The sequence below is a fragment of the Haliotis cracherodii genome, unplaced genomic scaffold, assembly GCF_022045235.1.
Source record: "Haliotis cracherodii isolate W230 unplaced genomic scaffold, xgHalCrac1.p SCAF_10, whole genome shotgun sequence".
Classification (NCBI taxonomy): Eukaryota; Metazoa; Mollusca; class Gastropoda; order Lepetellida; family Haliotidae; genus Haliotis; species Haliotis cracherodii.
The window spans coordinates 24899271-24923944 of NW_027266265.1; the positions used below are offsets into that span (position 1 = coordinate 24899271).

Genomic DNA, 24674 nt, shown 5'->3' on the forward strand with positions numbered 1-24674 from the left:
CAACATTTACGATGTACCTAATTTTCAGAGGTCATATTCAGTACTTTTGTTTGGCCTAAAATGCCAGTGGATGATATCACAGAACAGGGAATTTCCCACCTTATTCAAAACTGTGAAGTGTATCTGTGTGGGTGATTTATTTTGAATTTTACACGACTTTAAAGTGAGGGTTGAAGAGGAGTGACATATATGTCCCTCTGGCATCCAGGGGGTTAAAATATTCAAGAGCAGAAAGGTTTTTAATAACATTTGATTGATTAAATGTGCTGTCCTTCAAATAACTGTATCATAACTTTACCAGAATATACAATGATCCATTTCTGTTATGCCTGAACGAAGTTAGATCTTGTGCAACTTTGACAAATATTTACACCATTCTCAATTTAATTACTTGAAATTATTGTCATTGTATAATTAGTACCTTAGGATTTTGACACGGTCATTGTCTTGAATTGCTCAACAAGGGAAAACAAGGGAATTTGTCCGAGAGGTTTTAGCTTTAGGTATGTCGATGATCTGTTATTGTTCAGTGGTGGTCAAATAACTGATTCCCTTCCCTTCCACATTTTTATCATATAATGGGTAGGTTTCTCGGCAGGATAAAGCCAAAGGATAAATTGATATCTGATGGGGTCATATGCAGATAGAGATGCAAATATCAAAGGTACTGTAGGGAGTCGGGACTACTTTCAGTATTTACGAACAAACATGTTGCCCTTGTCAATTAACCATCGGGAGAAACTGCTGGTATATATGCTATATACCGAAAATCAGTGTCTAACTGTGACTTAGCTAAGGCGTTTTACAAGTTTGGGCAACTTTGGGTGATGTAAATTGTGAAACAATTTAGCGAGGACAGTAGCCTAGCAGGATCAGTTTCCATCTGTGTGACCGCTGCAGCTTTGAACCTTTTCCCCAAAATAAAACAGTTGGATTTGGCTGAAATATGTACGAATTGTTACCTTGTTTCGTTTTGTCGTTGTGTGTACATCTGATTGCGCTTCATAATTTTATGACAGAAAAGGCAGACTCTGTCAAAAACGTGACGTCTCATAGACTAAGGTTAAAGTAGCTTCCCTTTGATAAAGGGCACTGTCCGACTGTCACATCACTTACCTTCTGATGTGATATATATTAATGTGCACATTCCAGGAAAACTTGCAATGTTTAGGTAATGTTTGGGAGGGATGGGAGATTTTTCGAGCACAGAATTGAAGAATGACATTATATGATAAAGAGGTTATCATGCTTGTGTGTTTGGGGATGGTATATATCCTGCATTAGGAATAAGCACTATGTATTTAGCTTGTCAAGGCTCGCTAAATGCAATGCTTATTCCTAAAACAGGATATTTACCATCCCCAAACACACTCGCGTGATAACCTCTATTTATCCACCTGACATATAAATAAACCTAGAAATATAAGAGACCAGTGAGACCTCCTCACCTGTTTTTATATATTTAGATCTATGCATAAAGTTTCAGAGAGACAAAACGCTCTCCACAACACTGTTTGATGAGAGGAATGACTTTCCAATACTCAGCTTTCCTTTTATGTCGTGCAATATTCCAGCAGCTCCAGCCTTTTGTATCAACATTTCACAACTTTAGAGGTAAAATTGAACATACTCTTTCTACAATGATTTCAAAGAGCATTATATGACTGACTGACTGACTGACTGACTGTCAGGACAGTGCAAACCCATAAGAGTCCCACCCCACCCAATGCATTTAATTCTTAGGGACAGCTCTTTGTGCAAACCCTAGTAGTTCTGAAGCAGACCCTTTGAATCATTTTCATAAGCTCAAAGCACACGTATAAGGACACAAAATAATACCTGTGGTAATTAGATCAACTGTATATTATTATCAGTATAATAACGAAACAATGAATGGAAGTAATGTACATTATTATAAATCATTTATTTTATATTTTACCTGGTATAATAATACTGAAGTGGGTCTTTTGATATTTTATACTTCTTCACAAACAAATTGTTCAACATATTTAATGAAACTTGCTTTGCAGGAAGAGCAAGAAGAACTTCAACATATAATTAACACTGAGATTGGCAAGTACCATAAGAAGAGGTTGCACGTAGCCAACCAAATTACACACGCTGTCACAGAGGTGAGTAAATGATAAACCAGGGGCAGTATTCACAAAGATTCTAAGAATTTTCTGAGAAATTGAGTTTTTGAGTAAAATGTTTTCTTAAAAATTCTTAGCAATTAAAAAGTATCAATTCACAAACAGTCAAAAGCATGATTCTTAGCAGAGTATCAGTATAATATCTTAAGATTTTTCTTGCTCTAACCCGTTGCATTTGGCAATTATAAAACTTGGACTAAGAATTTTCTTAACCCTTCTTGAGTGATGTTTTGGAGAGTCCCTTATGTATAAAAGCTAAGAAAAACGACTCTTCATTGTTGAAAACGCGAAAGTCAAAGGTTTTGACAGACAACCTATTTTTGATCGACAAAAACATTGCCGGTAACCATCGACCATGTCTGACAAGAAAAAATGAAAACCTAACTGGACTGAGGACCAAACACTGCTTCTGACAAAGCTCGTTGAAGAAAATAAATGGTTTGTTGGGAAAATTTGACGCAGGCGGGACAGTGCAAAAGAAAAAGGAAAAGTGGGTGGAGTTGATCAATGCAGCATTCCAGGTACGGCAGACCATACTGATATATGATTATAAGGATAGTCTGCAGTATTAAAATATAATCAAGATTCTAATAATGTTTAATTCTATTTCCTTTTAAGATGTTTCACGGTTGATATTTTTATGATAGAACATATGTTTAGTTTCCATTTAAAACAACAGATAGTGCGTTGTTTAAGAAAACACGGAGTCAAAATATATCACCATGAATGATTATCTGAAACAATTTTATTCAAGATTTAAGTATTTAGGCAAATTTTCACAGCAGAAGCGCACATAAGATCTGAGGGATATATTTTAATAGATTATATTGTGTTATTTTTCATTTGACATTTATTTATTTTCAGTGAACGAAAGATTTAAATTGTATTGTACAAATTATCAGTTATATTACAGTGTCACATCCAGTACCTATGCGTTTATTTATGAAATTTAAAACACAGTTGTACTTTTTGTAGTTCACATTTTGCAAAACTGAAATGTAGTAGTACTTTCACTCCTCAGTAAAGTTGTCTTCAGTTGCTACTTAAGTATCATTCAACACATTAATTCGGAATAAAACTTTCTCTGTTTTTCCTAACATAAGTAACTTACTAAATTTTGATTTCCACAGGTAGTGGTCCATGACCATGCCCTACTTTGAGTGCCACATCTAAATACCACCAGCTATGGATACATCCCTCCTACACGTGGTCAGCCTTTCTGACACAGTTAATGCAAGGTAATTCTACTGATGTATTCCCTTGAGTATAATCATTCTTACAGCATAACTCTATTCAACAGAATTGCTATGAAAACTTCATGTTAGCAGACTACCTTCTATAGATAAGTGGTCATACACAAGTCTATTAACAGATCCATATTTAAGACTATAAACTATCAACGCCAGAGAATAACCAGTCTTGATTATCCACTGAAACAGATTCTGTAAAATGCAAGATAGTGGTTGAAGTATTTGAATGGATATCTATACATAGATACTCAAAAGTAACAATGACTTAATGTTTTCTGTCTATTTATACACAGTAAAGAAGAAAATAATTGAAATCCAACTTCAGAAACTGCCGAATCAATAGAATTAGTATTTAGCTATGATTATGTGTACCATACATACGTGTCACTTATAATGGCCAGAGAGTTCACCATGTTTTCAAAATGTGATGTTTTTGTTTGAATAGACAGATCTGAAACCTGACTTTCAAAAGAGCATTATTTTGACAGAACCATACTCCTTTTCATCAGTTTAAATTTATTGTCAGTATGATAATATTGGCCAATGTGTGAGGTAACAATGGGCAAAATTTCATATATCAATAGATACATTGATAACATTAGGTCAGAATTTGAATGTTTGACATTAAACCATATTCTTTTCAACATAGCATTTCAGGGTTCAAAATGACACAGTTAAAATGTAAGAACTTAGCTGACCAAGCTTGAAAACACTTTTTTCAGTTAAGTATTTTATTAATCAGTAGGGTGTATATGTGTTGAATGCCTTTCATATTTTTATAAGAAAATTGTTCCCAAAATATGGGGACATACGAGGGCTGGTCAAAAAGTTCTAAGCATGACTAACTTTCAACTATGAGCCATAACAAAGTGAACTGGGCAGTGTAGTACATTGTTTTGAGTAGTTCATTGCAAGTGTATTTGGTCTGATGAGAACGTTTGTATATTAGTGACAGACAGTGGAACGTGATAGGGGTCTAAATGGACAAAGGAATGGAAAAGAACGAGTACCGAGCAGTCATCATGTTTTTGACTTTAGAGAAAAGTACTCCCCAAGGAATTCATGACTCCATGTCACAAGATTATGGGAATAAGTGCCCTAGCTATTCCACTGTATAGCTATGTTTAAGGTTAGGAGAACAAGCCTTGATGATGACGCTAGGACTGGACGTCCCTTAACTTCCATCAATGAAAATTCAATCAAGGAGATAGAAAAACTTGTACTGTCAGAAAGACATATGACCATTGCTGAACTTGGGGAAGACACAGGTCCAAGCCATGGATCCATTAAAACTATTATTCATGAACATGTACAGATGAAAAAGATATCTGCTCATTGGGTGTAAAAATTTCTAAATTCTGATCTTAAGGAAAAAACTGACATTGCTAGTGAAAATTTACAGCTAATTGGGGAGGATTTCGACAAATTCAAAAAGAGATTAGTAACAGGTGATGAAACATGGGTCTACCACTATCATCCCGAGTCAAGACATCAATCCATGGAATGGCACCATTCCACTTCTCAATTCAAGTCTTCAAGATCAGTGAAAAATATTAAAGCCACTGTATTCTGAGATGAGATGCAAAGGATGTAATCCATATTGATTACTTAGGAAGTTCAAAAGACGATTACCAGCGTCTACTATGCTGATTTGGTTCATTGCCTAAGAGATTCTATCAAAGAAAAGGAACGAGGAATGCTGACTGCTGGAGTTCTATTACTTCATGACAATGCCTCTTCTCAAACCTCGCAACTTGCAAAGGCTGCTGTACGTGCAACAATGTAGGTTTGAATAGCTTTCTCACCCTCCATACTCAACAGACCTGGTACCAATTGATTTCCACCTGTTTCCTAACAGAACACCTTCGTGAAAAGCGCTATGACGACAACGATGACCTCAAAACTGTCGTTAATGGGTTTTTCAGGGTGGCTTCAGAAAACGTCTTCCTGACTGGAATTGAAAAGCATCACTATCCATTTGAGAAGTGTATTGAAAAGCAGGGAGATTATGTTGAAAAATAAAATTAAAAACTCTTTCACAATTGGTTTTGTTTGTTAGGCTTAGAACTTTTTGACCAGCCCTCGTACAGTTCATGATAATGTAGAAATGATCCACAGAAGAGTTTGTCAATTCATTTTAGAAATAGGGTATAAGTCATTAAATTGTGTTGCTTACTCAGAGAAACTGGAAGATGTCCATGGTATGGTGTCTGTGTCACTAAGTGCATAAAGTACTGGCTCTGTCTTTTGAGACTATCACCTGACAGGTATGTTTATAAGTGCTATACAATGTTGTTATCTGTGGCCAGCGTAACAGATGTACGTTGCCTGAGGACGAATATCATATTCTGTATAACAGTGTTTTATATAATGACAAAAAGGACCAGTTACTTCCATAAAATTGTGACATGTATTACTGCATTGCTTCTCTGTGTATTTAATCTCAACCAGAACTAGTTGTAAAATGTGCTAAGTTTGTAATGTACCGTATATCGCTGTGTATAAGGCGACTTTTTTCGTACCTAGAATTAGGGGGCTTTCAAGGGGGGTCGTCTTATACATAGGGTTGAAGAGTTTTTGATGTTTTTTTCCCCCAACACAAAGACATTACCATGAGCACGTAACACCGTAAATACCATGTCAACAAATCCATACTGAAGTATGCACACTAATCATGTAATTACACTATATAGTTATAAAAAGTGTTCATTTTTTATCTGGACTTGCGTTTGTAATCTATTTTATTAATTTTATTCAAAATGTCATTCAATATTGTTTACATTCATTTTGGCAAAATCGTATGTGAAGCAATCGGAAGATCGCACAACTCATGTTATTTACAGCAACCACGGTCAGATTACCGCTATTGATGCCTTGAAACAAACTTTAGTGGATAGAGAATGGATTTATATACCATAAATGCCATATATTGACTCACTGAAAGTCACATTTGTTGTAATGTGACTATTAACTGTCAACATAAAGTTCTTGCTATCGCAGACGGGAGAGCATCGATGGTAACTGGTCAGATTGAAGAATTTATGTAATATGTGTCTTGTTTTTACAACAATAAAATCTGTTTCTCTGTCATATAATGTTTCTTTTTGGAAGAGAGATGTCTTTTCATACAAGTAAACTGGGCAGATGCACTGTAAATGAGTACATGAGCATGCTTTATGAAACTGGGGATTCAGAAATTTTACATTATATTTTAACAATAACAGAAACAATTTTACTTTAAATAATCAGTTGTAATAAATTGTTTGTGAATTATTTAAAAAAAGAAAAACCATGTCAACTGATTCTTGTTTAATACATTCCTTAAATAGTTGTTTTATGCAATTAAAAGAAGAATTATCACTGACACTGAAAGTGACTGTTAGCAAAGTGATACCTGAAGGTCAAGTTGTGGCCAGGAATATCGCCCTCTCTGTAGGGGGCTCTCATGTCATCATTGGGAATATCAGACACACTATCAGATGATGGGATATTCCTTATCTTGTACATGTATATGTTATGCAGAAGTCCACAACATGTAACGATTTTACATGCTTTAATTGGAGAAAGGTGATTCTCTCCATCTGAGATGTGGAACCGTGACTTGAGATGGCCTATGCCTCTTTCCATGACACTCCGGATCCTTTTATGTGCTCTGTGAATCCAGTTCAGAAAATGTCTCATACACATATGCTCAACAACAAAAGTTCCTGTGACACCAATATTTTTGTGTATATTTCAAACAAGTAAAGTTTGGTTTTCAATATTGTGGTACATGTATGGAATCCACTGGATTCGAACAACACACCTACGAAATCGATTCCAGCCAGCAGTGACTGCATGAAGCATCTGTGGCCTTTGATGAATATCTTCACAAACCGTACATCGTCGCCTCAGATGTGCAGGAACTGTCGCTAGAAGACCCGCCAGACGTCCCATTTTCAAAGTAAACCACGGTCAAGCACGTCTACAGTGGTGCAGACAGCATCTACGCTGGACGGCCATGCAGTGGGTCAAGTTCTATTCACTGACGAGTCTCGTTTTCACCTCAGCCACAGTGATGGAACGGATTCAAGTGTACCGACGTCGAGGTGAACGTTACGTCAATCATTGTGTCATGGAAGAAGATCAGTTCGGGGCGGTAGCATTATGGTATGGGGTGGGATTACAGCGAGACAGAGGACCCGTTTGATAGTGGTAGAAGGAAATCTCAATGGACAGCGCTACCGCAACGAGATCATCGGCCCTGTTGGACTACCATTTTTGCGTCATCAATGGCCCAGGCATTACCTTTCAACATGACAACGCCCGGTCTCATATTGCTCGACTTGTTCAGGACTCTCTACAACAAAACAACGTGAATGTCATCCCCTGGCTGGCTGGCTGAACTGATCTCTCACCAATCGAGCACATGTGGGATGAGATGGATCGGCGTCTTTGACGTCAACCACGTGTTCCACAGACACTCAAGAAACTTCGAAAGATGCTCCAGCAGATATGGACAGATATCCCACAAGACTTTGTGCAATGCCTGGTCCATTCCATGAGACGAAGATGTTTTGCTTGCATCGCAACCAGAGGTGGACACACACGCTATTGATTTGTAAATTGACATTTTGGCATGTTCGTGTTTTTTATGAAATCACACATTTTCTGAAGTCAGTATGGCAAATTAAACCATTTGAACACTTACAGGAGTCTTTTATTTGTTGCAAACCGAAATTGTTTCAGTTTTGGTAAAAAACATAATTTTGCATTAAATCTTATTCAATGTCACAGGAACTTTTGTTGTTCAGTATATATATAATGTTACAGTCAGTGTGTAAAACAAAGTGAATGAAAAGTCTGCCCATTTAATTTATAATGATAATGAATTCCAAACATTTTTATGCTCTATTTCATCACACAGTGATTGAACATGATAGGATTAAAGAAAATGAAAGTTGATTTATTTTATCTTGTAATATCCTAACATAATTACTAAATTAGACAATTGTGGTGTGTGTAAGCCCTTTTGAACTCTTAATAATTTTTACCCAGTCTGTTAAATGGACCAATTTGTAAGTCACTTTTTATAATGACTGAACTATTTAGGCTTTTTTTAAACTGCCTAAGTGAATCACATTTTATGTGGTGGGAACAATATTCTTATAAAAATATGAAAGGCATTCAACACAGATACACAATACTGTTCAATGAAATACTTAACTGGAAAAAGTGTGTTACAAGCTTAGTCAGCTAAGGTCTTACATTTTATTGATTTTATCCATATCATTGGCACCCAAATACAAAGATTTTAGACCCTGAAATCAATGTTGCTGTAAGCAGTAGTAAAACATGAGAATATGGTTGAATGAAAACACATTCAAATTATGACATGTTATCAATGTATCTATTGATAGAAGTTACATTTCACAGACTGTTACCTCACACATTAACCAATATTATATTATTGAAGATAAATTTAAACTGAACAGTAGTATGGTTCTGTCAAAATAGGTTTCACATCTTTCTCTTCAAAGAATACATTACATTTTGAAAACATATGGTAAACTCTCTGACCTTAAAAAGTGATATGCATACATGGTAGAAATATAAATTCTATTCATTCTGCAGTTTTTGAAGTTGAATTTCCATAATTTTCTTCTTAAGACTTAAACATTCAGTTTCAAGTTTAAGTTTTTTTAAGAGTAACTCATCATAACTTTCCCCCAACAGGAATGTTTTGTCTCGAGGACTTTGGCTCCTGGATAGTGCTCCATCCTGCTGGTCTCTTCATGGATCCCAGTGCTGAGGATGCGGTATCTGGCACTGATGCTTCAGGCTGAGAAGGCACAGACACTGTTGATGCAGTAGGGACAGCTCCTCCCATGGCCTGGAGTGTCTGCAAGTCAAGTGCTGCCATGTCACTGTATTCACTGTATATAAATGGACAGAAAATGTTTTAGTCATTGTTATTTTTGGGTATCTATGTATCTGAATAGGGTAAAAAAAATGGGGGAATATCTTCAGTCTCAAACACATGGAGTCATCACTGATTTTTAGTGATCCCTTCAAATACTTTTCACCACAATCTTGCACTTTGCAGGATTTCTTTAGGTGGATAATCAAGATTGGTTATTCTCTGTCATTGATGTGTTATATAATTTAATATGGATGCTTTTATAGTAATGTGTATGACCACGTATACACAGAAGGTACTTTGCTAACATAATAGTTTTTCATAGCAAATCATTTAAGTAGAGTTATGGTATATGAATGATTATACTCAATACAAGGGCAAGGGAATACATCAGTAGAATTACCTTGCATTAACTGTGTCAGAAAGGCTGACCCCCTGTAGGAGGGATGTGTCCATAGCTGATGGTATTCCAGATATGGATACATTATTCTGTCCCAGAATATCCCACACTACCTCTGATGTGGCACTCAAAGTAGGGCATGGTGATAAACCACCACCTGTCGAAGTAAAAAATTATTGTTACTTTAATACATTAAAAAATTTAGAAAGTTTTATTCCGAATCAATGTGTTAAATAATACTTAAGTAACAATTGAAGACAACCTTAAAATTTGTTTCAAATTTAGGAATCTTTATAAATATGCACATTCATCATGACTAACCTAAGAATTGTATACATATGTAAATTCAAACTTTTAAGAATTGATTATACACTGTAAGGGACACCAAAATGTACTTAATGACACCAAATACAATTATTTTTACTTGAAAGCTAACTTAGACAATAATTGTATCACATTAAGATTAAATGTATCTCAGATCTGGTGATTTATGCACTGTAAAACTACTATTACAGTTCAGTGTTGCAAAATGTGAACTACAATAATTACCTGTGCTGATAACACCTTGCTTGTACCTTGCAATTTCTCCCCTGGCTTTACTTTGGATGTTATGCCATTTTTTCCCCACCTATTTAGGGGCTCTGATGCATCCTATGATTTACATAAAAATATTCAATTCTCAATTGTGTAATGTAAATTTCAGAAATAAACGAATAGGTACTGGATGTGGCACTGTGATATAACTGAAAACTTGTACAAGAACATTTATTTTTTCTTTCCCTGAAAATAAATTTATGTTAAATATGATACAATACAATACAATACAATCTAGTTCTATATATTTCAATACCAAAGAGTGGCACAAACTATCTTTATGGTCTGCCGTACCTGCTGTGTTGATCATGTGGGTCAACTCTACCCACATTTCCTTTTTCTTTTGTGCTGTCACACCTGCCCCGAACTTTCCTAACAAAACCGCTTTGTTTTCGTCCACAAGTTTTGTCAGGAGCAGGTTTTGGTCCTCAGACCAGTTGGGTTTTCGCTTTTTGTCAGGCATGTTCGCTGGCTGCCGTCAATATTCCCGCTGATCGAAAATAGGTTGTCTGCCAAAACTTTTGATTTTCGTGTTTTCAACACTGAAGAGTCGTGTTTTGTTGCTATTTATAGATAAGGGAATCTCCAAAACGTCACTCGAAAGGTGTTAAGAATATTCTTAGTCCAAACTTTATATCCCAAGATGCAACGGGGTAGACTAAGAAAAATCTTAGATATTATACCAATACATGTACTTTGCTAAGAATCATGCTTAGACTGTTTGTGAATTGATACTTAAGATTTTTTCTTAGCTAAGAATTTTTAAGAAAGCTTAAGTCAATTTCTTAGAAAATTCTAAGAAGCTTTGTTAATACCGCCCCTGGGGCCTGTTCCACAAAGCGATCATAGCGCTACTACAGTCGTAAGTCTATGATAAAGTATAGCAGTTTCTAGGTCCTAGAGCCATGACCGCTTTGTGGAACGTAGCCCTGAGGAGTGTGATGAAGTCTATCAGTGCGGGTTGGGTTGTGTCGGCCTTTGACGAAGTGTTGCATGGGTGGCGTCTGTCTGGACTGCTGAAGTGGTCAATGATGCCAAGTTTGACACGATTGGGTAGAACTCTTTATAACTCACCGGATGCCTATTGTGTAATTCCTATACTTTGAATGACATTTTTATGTACTTGTTACAACTGCTGCTCAATAAATCGTATTTGTGTTTATAGTCAAGTTAGAATTTAAGCTATCCAAAATGTGCAGTGATGTCGTCTTATTGTTGATAGTCATTTTGGAGACATAAATGCGAAGTTTCATTAATGCGAACAAAGACCACTCACATTTTCTCATTTAATTCATGCTCGCATTAATTTCAAGATCTACAGTACATCAGTGCCAGAAATCCTGTATCTCGGCTTGGATCACACCATAAGACGTTTAGAGTTTCAACAGAAGTCCTCTTCACTGTCAACTATCCACAAGTAGTTAAGATACCAATAAGTCAGGAAGTCTTCACTTCTTTCCTGTGTGTGCTACTGTTGACATCAACATTATTGTAAAACATCTGTGTTGTCATAGGATGGAACATGGTTTTTACATGGTAATAAAGTTTGGAATTTAAGTTGATGTAGTTGACAAGAAGGCTGCACCTGCTTCTCACCTCCCTGGACGCTGAGGAGGATTAGTTTACTTTAGGGTTTTAGTTTCTAAGGTGGTAAATGTGTTTTCTGGAACAAGATTGCGTCTCCTCCACCAAAATGTACAGTGAGGGGGCATTTAAGGACACACACATTCCAGCTGGAAGAGCTGATATGTTCAGTGTACAGAGGAGTTCAGGTGCACTCAGTGTGCTTCTCTCCCAGGGGATAATTTTCTCAAGGTCACTAAATCCTGGGTGTTTAATATCATGAGGCAGTTGAAAAGATACAGGCAAGCTATTTTTAATATTTTCTTTGAGTAGGTACATTCGCAGTTAACAAAGCTTTTCTGGGTGAAACTGGACATCATTGTATGTTTATAAATATGCAAATAAGGGACATCATATGTGAGACAAATGTTATTCAATAGTGGTTTTGCGTATGTCTGGCTATTCCAAGATGTTGGTGATAAGAACATGTTTTTTTCTACATTTAGAAGATGTTTAACAAAAATAACAGATATTCATTTCCTACCATGGCACCAAAGTTTAGAGTCTTCTACAATTTTAGTGCATTATGTTACTATAAAAGCTCCTCTGCAAGCTGAATTATATATTAATGTTTTCTGAGACAAATGGTAGTTAGAGCAGTGTGTAAATTTAGAATATCTCTTCTCAACATTTGAGGAAACATTATTCATTAAAAGTCAATGTTAAACATGTCATACAGAATCTGATGTAAAGACTGTGACCCATCATTTAGTAAAGGATGAATACCATGTCCTTTTTTGTATATAAGAAATATACTCACTTGAGAAATAGTTTTCTTACCTCATTGCAGAAATATTTTAAAGGTAGAATTATGTTTGCATACTGTGTTTAACTCATGTGATATTTTTTAAACACCCCATGTCAAGTAACCTGCCTTACCAAAAGTTGACAAGGCAAGAGAAATAAGAAATGTGTATATTGGGTTCAAGGTCAAAGGTGTGGTGGGACTTGTGGGCTGCATTAAGCTTTTATTAGAATGAGTTATAATGGGTGACTTGTGTTACCAGCAAGCAGCAACAGTAGTGGGCAAATATGTTGCCAGCTCCAAAATACTAAATCTCTGCTGAAACGCAGACCTTAATTAAGTAAAGCCAAAAGGTTGAGAGCAGGGATCTGATTAATTTGATGATTAGTTGCAGAGCTGCAATGGACAACTGTCAATCCACTGAACATGTTGAAAGATTTAGACGCCATTGTCATAGGTGGGAATTCAAGCCAAGACATAAGACTGTAGATCTCACTTTGTTACCTTTTTAGTACCTACAGTCAACATACCTTTCTCAATACATCAGTCTTGTTTTGCGGTATCCTAACCTGCATTGCCACAGTGTCAATTTGCAGTCATTGCCACTTCAAAGAGCTCAGGCATTTGCAAGCTTATATGAAGGTTATATCTCTACATTCCTGTGTACCTGCCTGACTGCCAGTTAAGGAATCATCTAAGTAGTGCATAATCTGTTGGTTTGAAAGTTGCTGCTGTATACACCACTGCAGAAAGGTACTAAAAGTTTCAAATATCAGACATGAAATTGAAAAACCAAACGGCAAACTTTTATCAGCATAAAAGCTACCTTGAAAGGAGATTCCCAGCAGTTCAAAATCTGGAACAATGCAAAATGCTGATTTAACATCAAATTTGGAAAGCAAGCGTCTAGACGTAACTGCTATGCCATCCTCACTGCTTCGTCAAGACAAGCGTATGTGACTCAGCAATCCTGTCGAGAAATGTTGTCATACTGCCCCTGCAGATAAGAAAGGTGATGTATTTGTCTGAAGCCATCAGGTGACTTGCCCTCAGAGGATGGTTACTGACTCCTGTTTTTTGGGTACTAGGTCTGTTGGTGACACCTGTATGTTCTGGAAATAAGGGCGATTGAAAGACCTGGCCATTCTTCCCAAGTCTATCTCCTTATCCAGTTTTGATTGAACAATGCACCTTGCTTCTGGGTGCTGCCAGCTATGGGCCTAATGGGCAAGGTGGATTGAATCAAACTGAGACAAGCTGACCTCCTCATTTTCCACATTTATATGGAAATGTACATGCAAACCTGAGGCATGAATCCTTGTTGAAATCCCAACAAATGGTGACAATTTGTTACTCTTCTGTAGACCAACAGTCACCCTAAATGTGATTGCTGTATTACATTTAGCCTACATGTAAGACACCAAAACCCTGTACTATATGAACAGGGGCTTGTATCTCAATGTATATTGAAAATGTGAAAGGAAGTTGTCCATGCCCGATGCCAAGCGACTTGGCAAGCTGTGCGGCTGTACTTGTGTCACACACTACACACTACCTGTCTGTCCACAGTCTAAAGGTTCCTTCATCATCCTCAGCTTCATTCTCTTTTGGGGTCAGCATAGCCAGGTCCACATATTCCCCTTTCCAAATCATTTCTACTGGTTTGCTTTACATATGCAGTGACCCATCATTCTCAGATCGTGACCCAAGGCATGGATCAACACATGTCACCTGTGGCCCAACCTATCATTTGATTCATCATCTGACTACGAACCAGGACAGTCATTCTCAGAGATAATTGAGGAACTTTATCATCAGTCCCACAGATGTTAAAGTATGGTGTGCTGTGGGCCCACCACCATCACACTGAAGAACTTACAGGCCACTTGTTGTCTACCAAGTTAACAAATGGATTGCGCAATCAGGAGTGATGATAACTTAAAACTACTCCATTGAAACAGAGAACATACTACACTCATGATTGCCCTTTACCTGGACGAGGAGTTCTACATTTTTGTCAAGTCCCCTTACATGACAACACCAATTCCATTGACAAGAGTTCGGGATATGGACCAACCAACTTTGGACATTGGGGCCTTTATCAATTTGTTCACCATGTTGTCCCACCACTGCTGGAATCTTATACTGGGTTACCAGGTATTGACTAGTTCGGTAGTATGCACTGATTAATGGACCATATTGTGAGGAAGCAGGAGGAGCTACTCACCGCCTAAATGTGAATGTCCACCCAGTTACCTTGGATGCAGAGGCAGCACCTTCTCTCCCCACAATGCTGGTCTCAGAGCAGACAAGGAAGACTGTCATGAAAGAACCCTCACCTATTTAATTAAGAAATAAACGATGAGAGGCTGTTGTTTATTGTACAATAAAACACAGCAGGGAGAATATACCATGAAGGGGGCACAGCCATTCGAATCTCCAGAAATGACGTCATGATAGAACAGTGTTTTATTGTTCTCTGGTCAATAGAAGAAGATATCAGATGGACAAGCCTCTGTGCTGACAAAACTACATTGGATGACTCAGGATGATTACCAACAACCTCATTATCATTTCTGGGGCCACTAGAAGGGAAAACCAGTTGGAAGTTGTGACACCTGGTACTGACTGTCAGGCACTTACATCATTTGGTCCAAACCCTATTGACCTGGCTATGTCTATGGATTCTTGTGTACCAAAATTCAAACTAACCCAAATAAGAGGACCAGTGGGGGACGATTGGTACCATTCGCTGAAAATCAAATGCATATCTTGTCCAACCACTGGATTCATACCTGGTTCTGGAAGGATACAAGTTCCTTTTCATTGATGACCAAATCTTGTCTCCCAGCCAGCAGGCCATCTGGTTCTATCTGGAAGGTCCCAAGCAGGCAGCCTCCTTGGCTATTCAGACACTATTATACAAGGGGTGTTCATTAAAGATTTCCCCTAAACCACTTAGGGTTATCATATTTGGTTGAAATTTCACATGTGTAATGATACATGTATCTATGGGTTATGTCTGAATTTGCAGCACCGAACTATTAATCTTACCACTTTTACAGGTGTTATGATCGAGTAGGGTGTGACAATGGAGCCAGTAGAATACCGAGCAGTGCTTAGGTTTTTATATTTGAAAGGTCGCACACCAAAAGAAACTTTCGATGAAATGAAAGCAACTTATGGGGAAGATGCCCCATCATATGACGTTGTTAAACACTGGCATCACCAGTCCAAGTGTGGTCGGTAATCTGTGGAAACAGCTGCCCTTCCTGGTCGCCCCCATTCAGCCATTGATGAGGACACTATCCATCAAGTGGAGACATTTTGGCAGACCGACGTATAACAGTTCGCCAGTTAGCACAAGATGTCAAGATCAGTGTAGGGTCTGTGGAAAAAATCATCCATGACAATTTGAACGTGCATAAGGTGTCTGCACGATGGATTCCCAGGTTGCTCACACCTTTCCAAAAGCAGGAACGAGTCAATTGCTCAAAGGATCTTTTGGACATGTGCCAAAAAAAACCAGGCAAACTTTTATGACAGACTTATCACACAGGATGAAACATGGGTCCATCACTATGATCCTGAGACTAAAATTCAGTGGATGCAATGGAAGCATGTGGAGTCACCAACCCCAAAGAAGGCACGTGTCCAACCCTCTGCAGGCAAGGTCATGCTCACGGTGTTTTGGGACCAGCACGGAGTAGTGATGATGGATTTCTTGGCAAAGGGTACCACAATTACAGGAGCTTATTATGCTTCACTGCTGCGGAAATTGCGGGATGCTATCAAGCTTAAGAGGCGTGGCATGCTGACCAAGGGAGTCCGTCTCCTGCTAGACAATGCTCCAGTACACAACTCTCATGTTGCCCAGACAGAAGCGTGGTCCTGTGGCTATGAAATCCTTCCACATCCTCCTTACTCTCCTGACCTTGCACCATCTGACTTCCACCTCTTTCCAACCATGAAGTCATTTTTGAAGGGAAAACGTTTCACAGATGATGAAACACTGATTTCTGAAGTCAAGTCCTGGTTTGAGACGCAAAATGAGGGCTTTAACAAGAAGGGAGAAGTGTGTAACTCTTGTTGGTTCCTATGTGGAGAAAGACTAATACCTATGCCAAGTTTCATTCCACTAGGTCCATCGGAAGTGGGTCAGGGGAAATCTTTAATGAACACCCCTCGTACAAGTATACTATACAGGAACTGGAGGATTAGTGATCACAGCAAAGTCTTTTTTTCTCTTGTCTTTGTTGTACCCAAGGAAAACACTATCGAAATGTGCATGATCATCAGTTTGAACAACAAGAAAAATCTTATATATGCCCACCAAAATTCCAGATGGAATCACTACTCATGTTCACATATGGCTTTGGACTGAGGATTGGATGATCAGCCTCGACCTCAATGATCCATACCTATTTGTGCCAATTCACTCTGGATCCAGGAAATATTTCTAATTCTCAGTCAACAGTACTTCCGGTCACTTCTAGATTATCCCCCTAGATAATCACACCAATTATGTTTTGCGAGCCTCCAACAAGTGCTTATCCATGGATATATCGACAACTTCCTGATCAGCCTGATCAGTACACGATAGCAGATTTGTCAGAACACCATCTTCCTGATCCAACTGCTGTTTCGGATTCCTGGTTCACACCACCATGTCGGAGCTCAACCTAGTAGAGGATATCACCCAAGTGGTGCCTTATGTCCAGAGACAGGGAGGAACCATGTTGATTGGATTGATGCACGAGACTACACATGTATTTGCCTTGGATGACTCGAGCCATTGCACGATGGATGCCTGCCACATTCCATGGGAAACTCAACATCTGGGCAGACAGCTTTTCTTGATGGAGGATAGAATGGGTCTCTCAGCGAAACTGTTGAAGTGGACGTGATTCCATGGAGTTGTTTGCATACAACTATCCCACTTGGTCTCTTCTAGACAGAGTACTTCGGAAGATGCAAAACGCAGACTGCACAATCATTCTTATAGCACAGGTATGTCAGACTGGCTGTTTTCCAGACGGTTCTGTTATTATGGGATGAATTCCTCTGACTGCTAAACACTAAGATCACCTCTTCCAACCCAGATCAGACATCATGTATGGCAGCCTACACTCCCTCCACCTGTACACTTGGAAGTAATTGCACATCTATTAACCTCACTTCATGGACAAATTTATAGTCTCCATGTGTCAGTGGTGCTCCTCCACTGCATTCACTACTACTATGGTATCAACAGCCTCTGTCCAGTCATCGCAGCCCAGTCGATCATCACCCAGTAGCTCCCCACCCCCTCGAAAAAGAGTTGTGTGGTTACAGCTGCAACAGCCTTGGAAGGCAGATTAAGCTTTTGTACTCTATTGGCTACAAGGTGAAGGACAGGTCATAGGTTAACAGCAAGTGATCATGCTCATAAGTCACAGGAATGATGTCAAGGCTGGAAGTCACGTCATTAGAAACTTATAGGTGTCACGGTCTGGAAGGTTCCATCGGGACAAGGCTGCTAGGGATTGATTGATGATGTCACAATTGTTAGGAATTGGAAGCAGATATGATGGTAATTCTATGGAAGGCCTTATTTTGGGATTATGTGGACCTATTATTGGTCAAAACAACTTGTATGGTTTGTTTAGAACAATTATGAACTCCTCCCAAAAACTGGATTATAATTTAAAAAAACAATTTTGATGTGAGTCAAGGGTTAATTTTCTTCTATTTGAAGGAATTATTAAACAACAGAAATAGTTATCAAAGTTAATAATTCAAAGAATACTACCTCATCAGGTGTAATACAGCTTAACTCACCAATATTCTGCATCGAGGTGGCTGATGTTGGAAGAAGTGAAGACTTCCTTTCTGCACATGCACAGAGTTTTAGGAGGGAGATATTATTAGTATCTCAACTGGTTAAGGATAGTTGACAGTAAAGAGGACTTCTGTTTAAATCTAAAGATTTTATGGTGTGATGACAGCCAAAATAAAGCATTGATGTAATAGAGGTAGTGTTCTTAGAATTATTAACAATGCCAACTATTGTTCGATGTCTGATAATTTTCATAAATATTTTCAAAGTTTTCTCCAAATTTTATATTTTCCAGTGGGCCAATAAGAGCCCTTTTCCAACCTTGTCCTTTGCAAAACTATTGATAGCTGTCTAGATAGTGATCACACTGTACATGCTGTGGCAAACACGGTTAAACAAATGAGTGATATATCTTTCTATGTTCACCATTGTGCCACCATGTGGGGACAGAGATTAGAATAGATAGTCTGAAGTTCCTATCAATAATATGGTGAATTTGATTTTTCAGAAAGCAGTTTCCATGATGCATCCAAGTTTGAAGGATATGGCACTGCAGAACTTAGTGATGCAAAAGGTAATTTTCAGGTTGCCTCCTCTGACTAGCCACATGGGTAAACACACTCTCCTGAAATTTTCTCTTAAACTCTATAAGAAGTGTTCCTCAATATGCATAAACCTTGAGTATATGTGGTCAATAGTGAATGTTGACTTTGTATGAGACAGATTGAAACATTTTTTACAACTAAGCAAAATACTGGTCATAGGTCAGCCCGTCCATTCCATGCTTGATTCTCCAATCCTGTCGGTAAGTAAATATGGTCTCATGAAAACTGTGAACTGTCTTATAATATTTTCCCAATATTTTCCATATGCCTCAAAACCAATCAGCTATCATTGACACTAACAATGAACTAGCAGAAATTCAGGACACTTTAGTGGATATGCTGATAAATACTGAATTTGAACACTTTATTGAACAAATACTAAAGAAAACATTGTGGCTGAAAACGAGAAACTCGTGAAACGAAACACAGTCAGAGACACTATAATGTCAGATCTAAAATAAGGTCTGGAAAAGCAAAGTCCTATCCAAAATTATCATTGAGTTTGGCTAAACAGAAGGAACAGTTTTCTCATAAGAATAATGTCAAAATATGCTACTTTCCTGTATCACTAGATAATGAAGAGTCCATTGGATTACGGGAGATAGAGAAGTGATAGTTGATAAGGAAGATGTAGTGGCTGTCCACAGAACTGACCATCGTGACAAGACCACACAATAAAAAATGAAGACTATTTGAGCCATGAGACAGGTTCGAGACGAATTAACCAATTAAGGCCAACGTTATACTCATCAATAGACACAAAAGCCATTCATTGATAGAAAACATTTTGATGGCCATGTGTATGAATGAAACGAAAAATTCTACCTCAATGTTGTTGTAGACAATGCGTTCCCAATCTGATCACAAATATAGCATTAAAGCAAGAAACGAGAGCTTATGTGTCCCTGTGAATAATGAAAATCAGTGACTCGGAGTGATTTGATGACCTTTCACTGAAGTGTTACTATCAAGAATGACCCCCCTACCCACTTGGACAGACACATTGCATGGTCCATGTGCAATGTTTTGGGTTTGTTGGGGTATTAGGATCACTGGCAGTCATTTTTCAAAGCTGATCTTTCTTTTGATGACCGATTTCTGATGAATTTAATCCCTACAACCTCCTGTGTTGCTTAAGGTAATAAGAGTATCTGATCAGATGAATGGTGTCACAAATCCTTGTGCTGCTTGTGCATTTTATGGGCTGTCAGTACACCACAGACACAATTTAATCTTGAATGTGGTCAAGCTTTGTTAACTAGAATTCCAAGAAGGAGAAAGGCAACATTATAAAGAGGTGGTATTGCTTATAGTTACACAAAGTGATGCTATTTTTGGGGTACTGCATATCTACACAGTGAAGTTGCGCAATTTATATACTGGTACTTCCCCCAATGGGGCAGTCGGGTAGCCTAGTGGTTGTTAAAGCATTAACTTGTCATGCTTAAAATCTGGGTTTGATTCCCAACATGGGTACAATGTGTGAAGCCCATTTTTGGTGTTTCCCGCCATGATATTGTTGGAATATTGCAAGAAGCGGCTTAAAGACCAAACTCACTCACTTCCCCCTACAAAGAAACTCATATGTGTTGTTTTCAAGAGATTCCTTCAGTGACTTCTGCAGGACTCTGAAAGCAACAGTGGACCATGTCTGTGTTTGGAGATTACAAAGTGAAACAGTGTTCATCAAACATCACATCAGTCGTAAACCCAACTAGTACCATGTTTGCCCAGGTTTTGAATGAATGACTACACAACACCTCCTGCACATGTAAACAAGAAGCCTGCTGATGACTCTTTGGGGAATGGCATCCCAGTCTTCCTAAAGAGTTTGGCAAAATTGCTGCAGATTCTGCAGCCCTGGTTCATGTTGGCATAAACATTGCTCCAACTCGTCTCACTGATGCTCATTTGGGTTGAGATCCCAAGTTACACATTATTTTCATGAAGCAGTGCAACATACTTTACATCACTGAAATCTACTTTTGGAAATATTGTTACCATCTAGTATGCCGTCTTTGATAGGTATTTAGAATATTTTTATCAGTGTCGAATAATAATTGTTTGGCTTTGTAATGTACTGTCATCGATCGATAATGTGAGTAGGTTGGCGATCACACCAATTTTCTTCCAAAAAACTTAAAATATAACAACACTTTTTTAGATTCTACATGTATAACATCCAGTGGTAAAACAATACAGACTACTTTGATTAATTTACACAAAGTATTTTTATTTTTTTACGCATGCAGTTTGAATCATCGTCCATGATCAGTGTTACATACATCTACATGTCCCATGCCACTGTGAAATAATTGCACCACTGTTCCATTCACTACCATCATTACGTAATGTGAACCTCAGCAAGGAATATCTGTACACCGCTCTTACCTAGAACGCGGGGTCGGTTTCTTGGACCCTGATGACAGCGGTATATCGAGGGATCATTGTATAAACATATTATATTTTGCAGGAAATAGAATTTCACACTCGAGAGCAACAGGACCTGCAGGAGGTGATCCAACACATGGAGGCAGAGGTAGATCATATGCTGCGGGATCCACTCACAAATACAAGGCTGCAGATGTTTCCAGAGTTTTATTCCTCAGCAAAAAAGTAAACATTTCTTATTTCCCTTTGAGACAAGGGCTCACTTGATATTCTTCTGAATATAAAACCTCTGTTACATCAGTGACAAATCATGTATTTTAACTGGAAGACACTAAAAAATCTTTTCACTGGCAACTATCCATAACCACTTGAGATACTACCATAATTTCTTGAGTATGGTGCACACTTTTATGTCAAAAGACACAGCTGTGTAGAAGGGGGCGCGCATTATACACAACATAGCGAGTTTTGATGTTTTTTCCCCCATGGAAAGACATTACCGTGAGCATGAAACACCGGCAATACCATGTCAACAAATCCATACTGAAGTACGCAAATTAATCATGTAATTACACTGTCTGGTTATAAAAAGTGTTGATTGTATATCTGGACTTATGTTTGTAACTTATTTCATTAATTTCATTCAAAATTCCTTTTAATATTGTTTTTATCAATTTCGGTGAAATTGTGTGTGAAGCTATCAGAAGATCGCACAACTCATCATTATTAACAGCAACCACAGTCAGATTACCCTTATAGACGCCTTGAAACGAACTTTAGTTGACAGAGAATGGATACATATATCATAAATGCCATACTTATTAAAAGTCATATTTGTTGTAGTTTGAGGATTCTATGTCAACATGGAGTTCTCATGATCACATGCCCAGGAGCCTCGACGGTGACTGGTCAAATCGTTCCATATGAAAAAAACAACCCAGCAATAGCGATCAGCTGCACCGAAGTGCTACACTTAGGGTTATTATTACTTTAAATATATTTAGTAAAGGGATTAGGATATATTATTCCTGATAAAAAAATAGTTTCAGATAGAAATTAGCATTATACTTGGGTGTGCACTATACTCAAGAAAATAAGGTAAATGTATTTCCCTTCATAAACCTCTGTGTTCATGTCTTCCCAACACCACCAACCATGGATGCAGATAATTAGTGAGTTCGGTCATATTAGCCCAAATGTAAAACAGGTAGTAGTCTTTGAATTAACTCTTTTCAACACTGTAGGCCGGTACATCGCCCAAGAAGGCTCCAGTCCCCAGACACTGCAGGCCAGTGGAATGGCCAGGCCGTAGTCAAGTCAAAATAATATATAATTTTCTTTTTAACCTACCTGTCATATCATTCATTTATTAATTCTATCACATTTCACAATGTCTGAAATACATATTCCATTTAAATTTATAATTTTTTTATCAATAGATTAAAAAATTATTCACTGTTTCTCGCAATGTTATTAAAAATAAAATGCTCAGACAAACACTTTGACAACGGTCCACACTGAACATGTCAAAGAGCAAAATAAAGACGTTACAAGCAAATCTTTAAGTATAGTACACAAAGTAATAAATAAAATCAACAAAAATATATCTAGAAGTTGCCAAACTTAAATATAAGTTATTATTTCGGTCTTTTCATGCGATTTCTCGGCTCGGACATGATGTGTAATGCCAAAATATAAGCATGAAAAATCTTTGTCACAGCTCATAACCGAGCTTGATACATCAATGAAGTTCCATATTTTTAATATAGATCGCAATTTCCTGCTTAAGATGTTCAGAATAACACGATTTAACAAAAACCTTTTCGTCAAAATCTGAAATTCATCATACACCAGGACGGCACCATTGCTGTAATTTGATTGGCTGCCTTAGGTCACATGCTCAACTTTGACCAATGACCAAGCAGATTTTGACAAGAAAGCGTAAAATCGCATGTTACAGCTATGAAAAGACTCCAGGTGAAGTTACTATCGTGTAGATGAAAACATTAGCTTTCTGATGGTGTGTCACATAGTCTTCGACACACATGTTATTCATATGAAGCTTTGAAAACGGAGGTATTTCTTCATGTTACTGAGCGGGCAGCCGCTGTTATTGGGAAATGGATGATGACAGATACATGTTATAATTCTTTAAAAAATAATTTTTCAATTACGTGAACAATGAAAATGAAAAGTAGTAGGTAAGTGGATTTTATGAAATTGTATGTTTTACCGAAAATCAAATTCTTGCTTCCTTTTTTCTTAATCTGGATGTTATAAAAGTGTTATCTTACATTTCCTTATTTACAACAAACTAAATTAAGTTGTAAATAATGTGATAAACATAACTTTCATGTGTATAAGCACTAGGATTAGACCCTTCAAATGGAGTATAACATACAGTAGCAAAGATGTTTTACAAGCAGATATTTTCCTTGATAAATGTTCGCTTCATCTATCACACAAGAGTCTGGGAACTCCGTGTCACAGCAGTAAAAGCTTCTGGTTGACTGGTGTTGAATGAGTTAATAATAGTGATAACTATTATTTGATAGTCTATGAATAAAAACTCAAAATAAGCAGTTTAGATACTAATAATATATCTGTTCCTATACCTCTGCCCATGTGCAGACACTAATTATCTGTTTCTTCTCCTGTGTATGCCACTGTCAACACAAAAAAATTATAAAATAAAACAGAAAAATTCTAGTTGTGGAAAGTTGGTTGTTTTCCCACAATATTAAAGTTCGGAATTTCAGTCCATGTAGTTTACAAAAAGAGTAGATGCTGCTTCTAACTTGCGTGGAAGCTGAAGAGAATTAATTTATAGTAGGGTTTCAGTTTCTGAGCAGTTAAACGTGTCATGTGGAGCAAGATAGCATCTCCACCACGAACATGTACGGCATGTTGGCATTTTAAGGCCTTGGGTGACCCACATGGTACTTGTTGGAAGTGCCAATCTGTTCCTTGTACAGAGTCCAGATGAACCTAGTGTGCTTCCCTCCTCCCACTGGATGATTTTTTCAAGGATGCTTAATCTTGGACAATGGCAAGTGGCAGAGAAGAAAGTGGCAATTCTGACTTTGCACAGTCCAGTAAGTGTGAACCTTCCTGGGAAGCAGAACAACCCCAGGCCCCCTGTGTCTGACATGTCACCCAAGACAGGTGCCACGTCTCATCCTTCCCTGAGACCATC

The 24674-nt window shown here is 37.8% G+C and overlaps 1 protein-coding gene and 1 pseudogene across 1 annotated transcript in view; one reads left to right on the forward strand and one right to left on the reverse strand.

Moving 5' to 3' along the window:
• LOC139454196 (uncharacterized protein C20orf96-like) overlaps nt 1-24674 on the forward strand; it is a 156641-nt gene that overhangs the window by 125296 nt on the left and 6671 nt on the right. Inside the window, exons 9-11 of the mRNA XM_071235764.1 lie at nt 2031-2132; nt 18991-19056; nt 21561-21703. Of these exons, the coding sequence (XP_071091865.1) occupies nt 2031-2132; nt 18991-19056; nt 21561-21703 (311 nt within the window). The remainder of the gene's footprint in view (nt 1-2030; nt 2133-18990; nt 19057-21560; nt 21704-24674) is intronic.
• On the reverse strand, nt 9002-10759 carry LOC139448185 (uncharacterized; annotated as a pseudogene).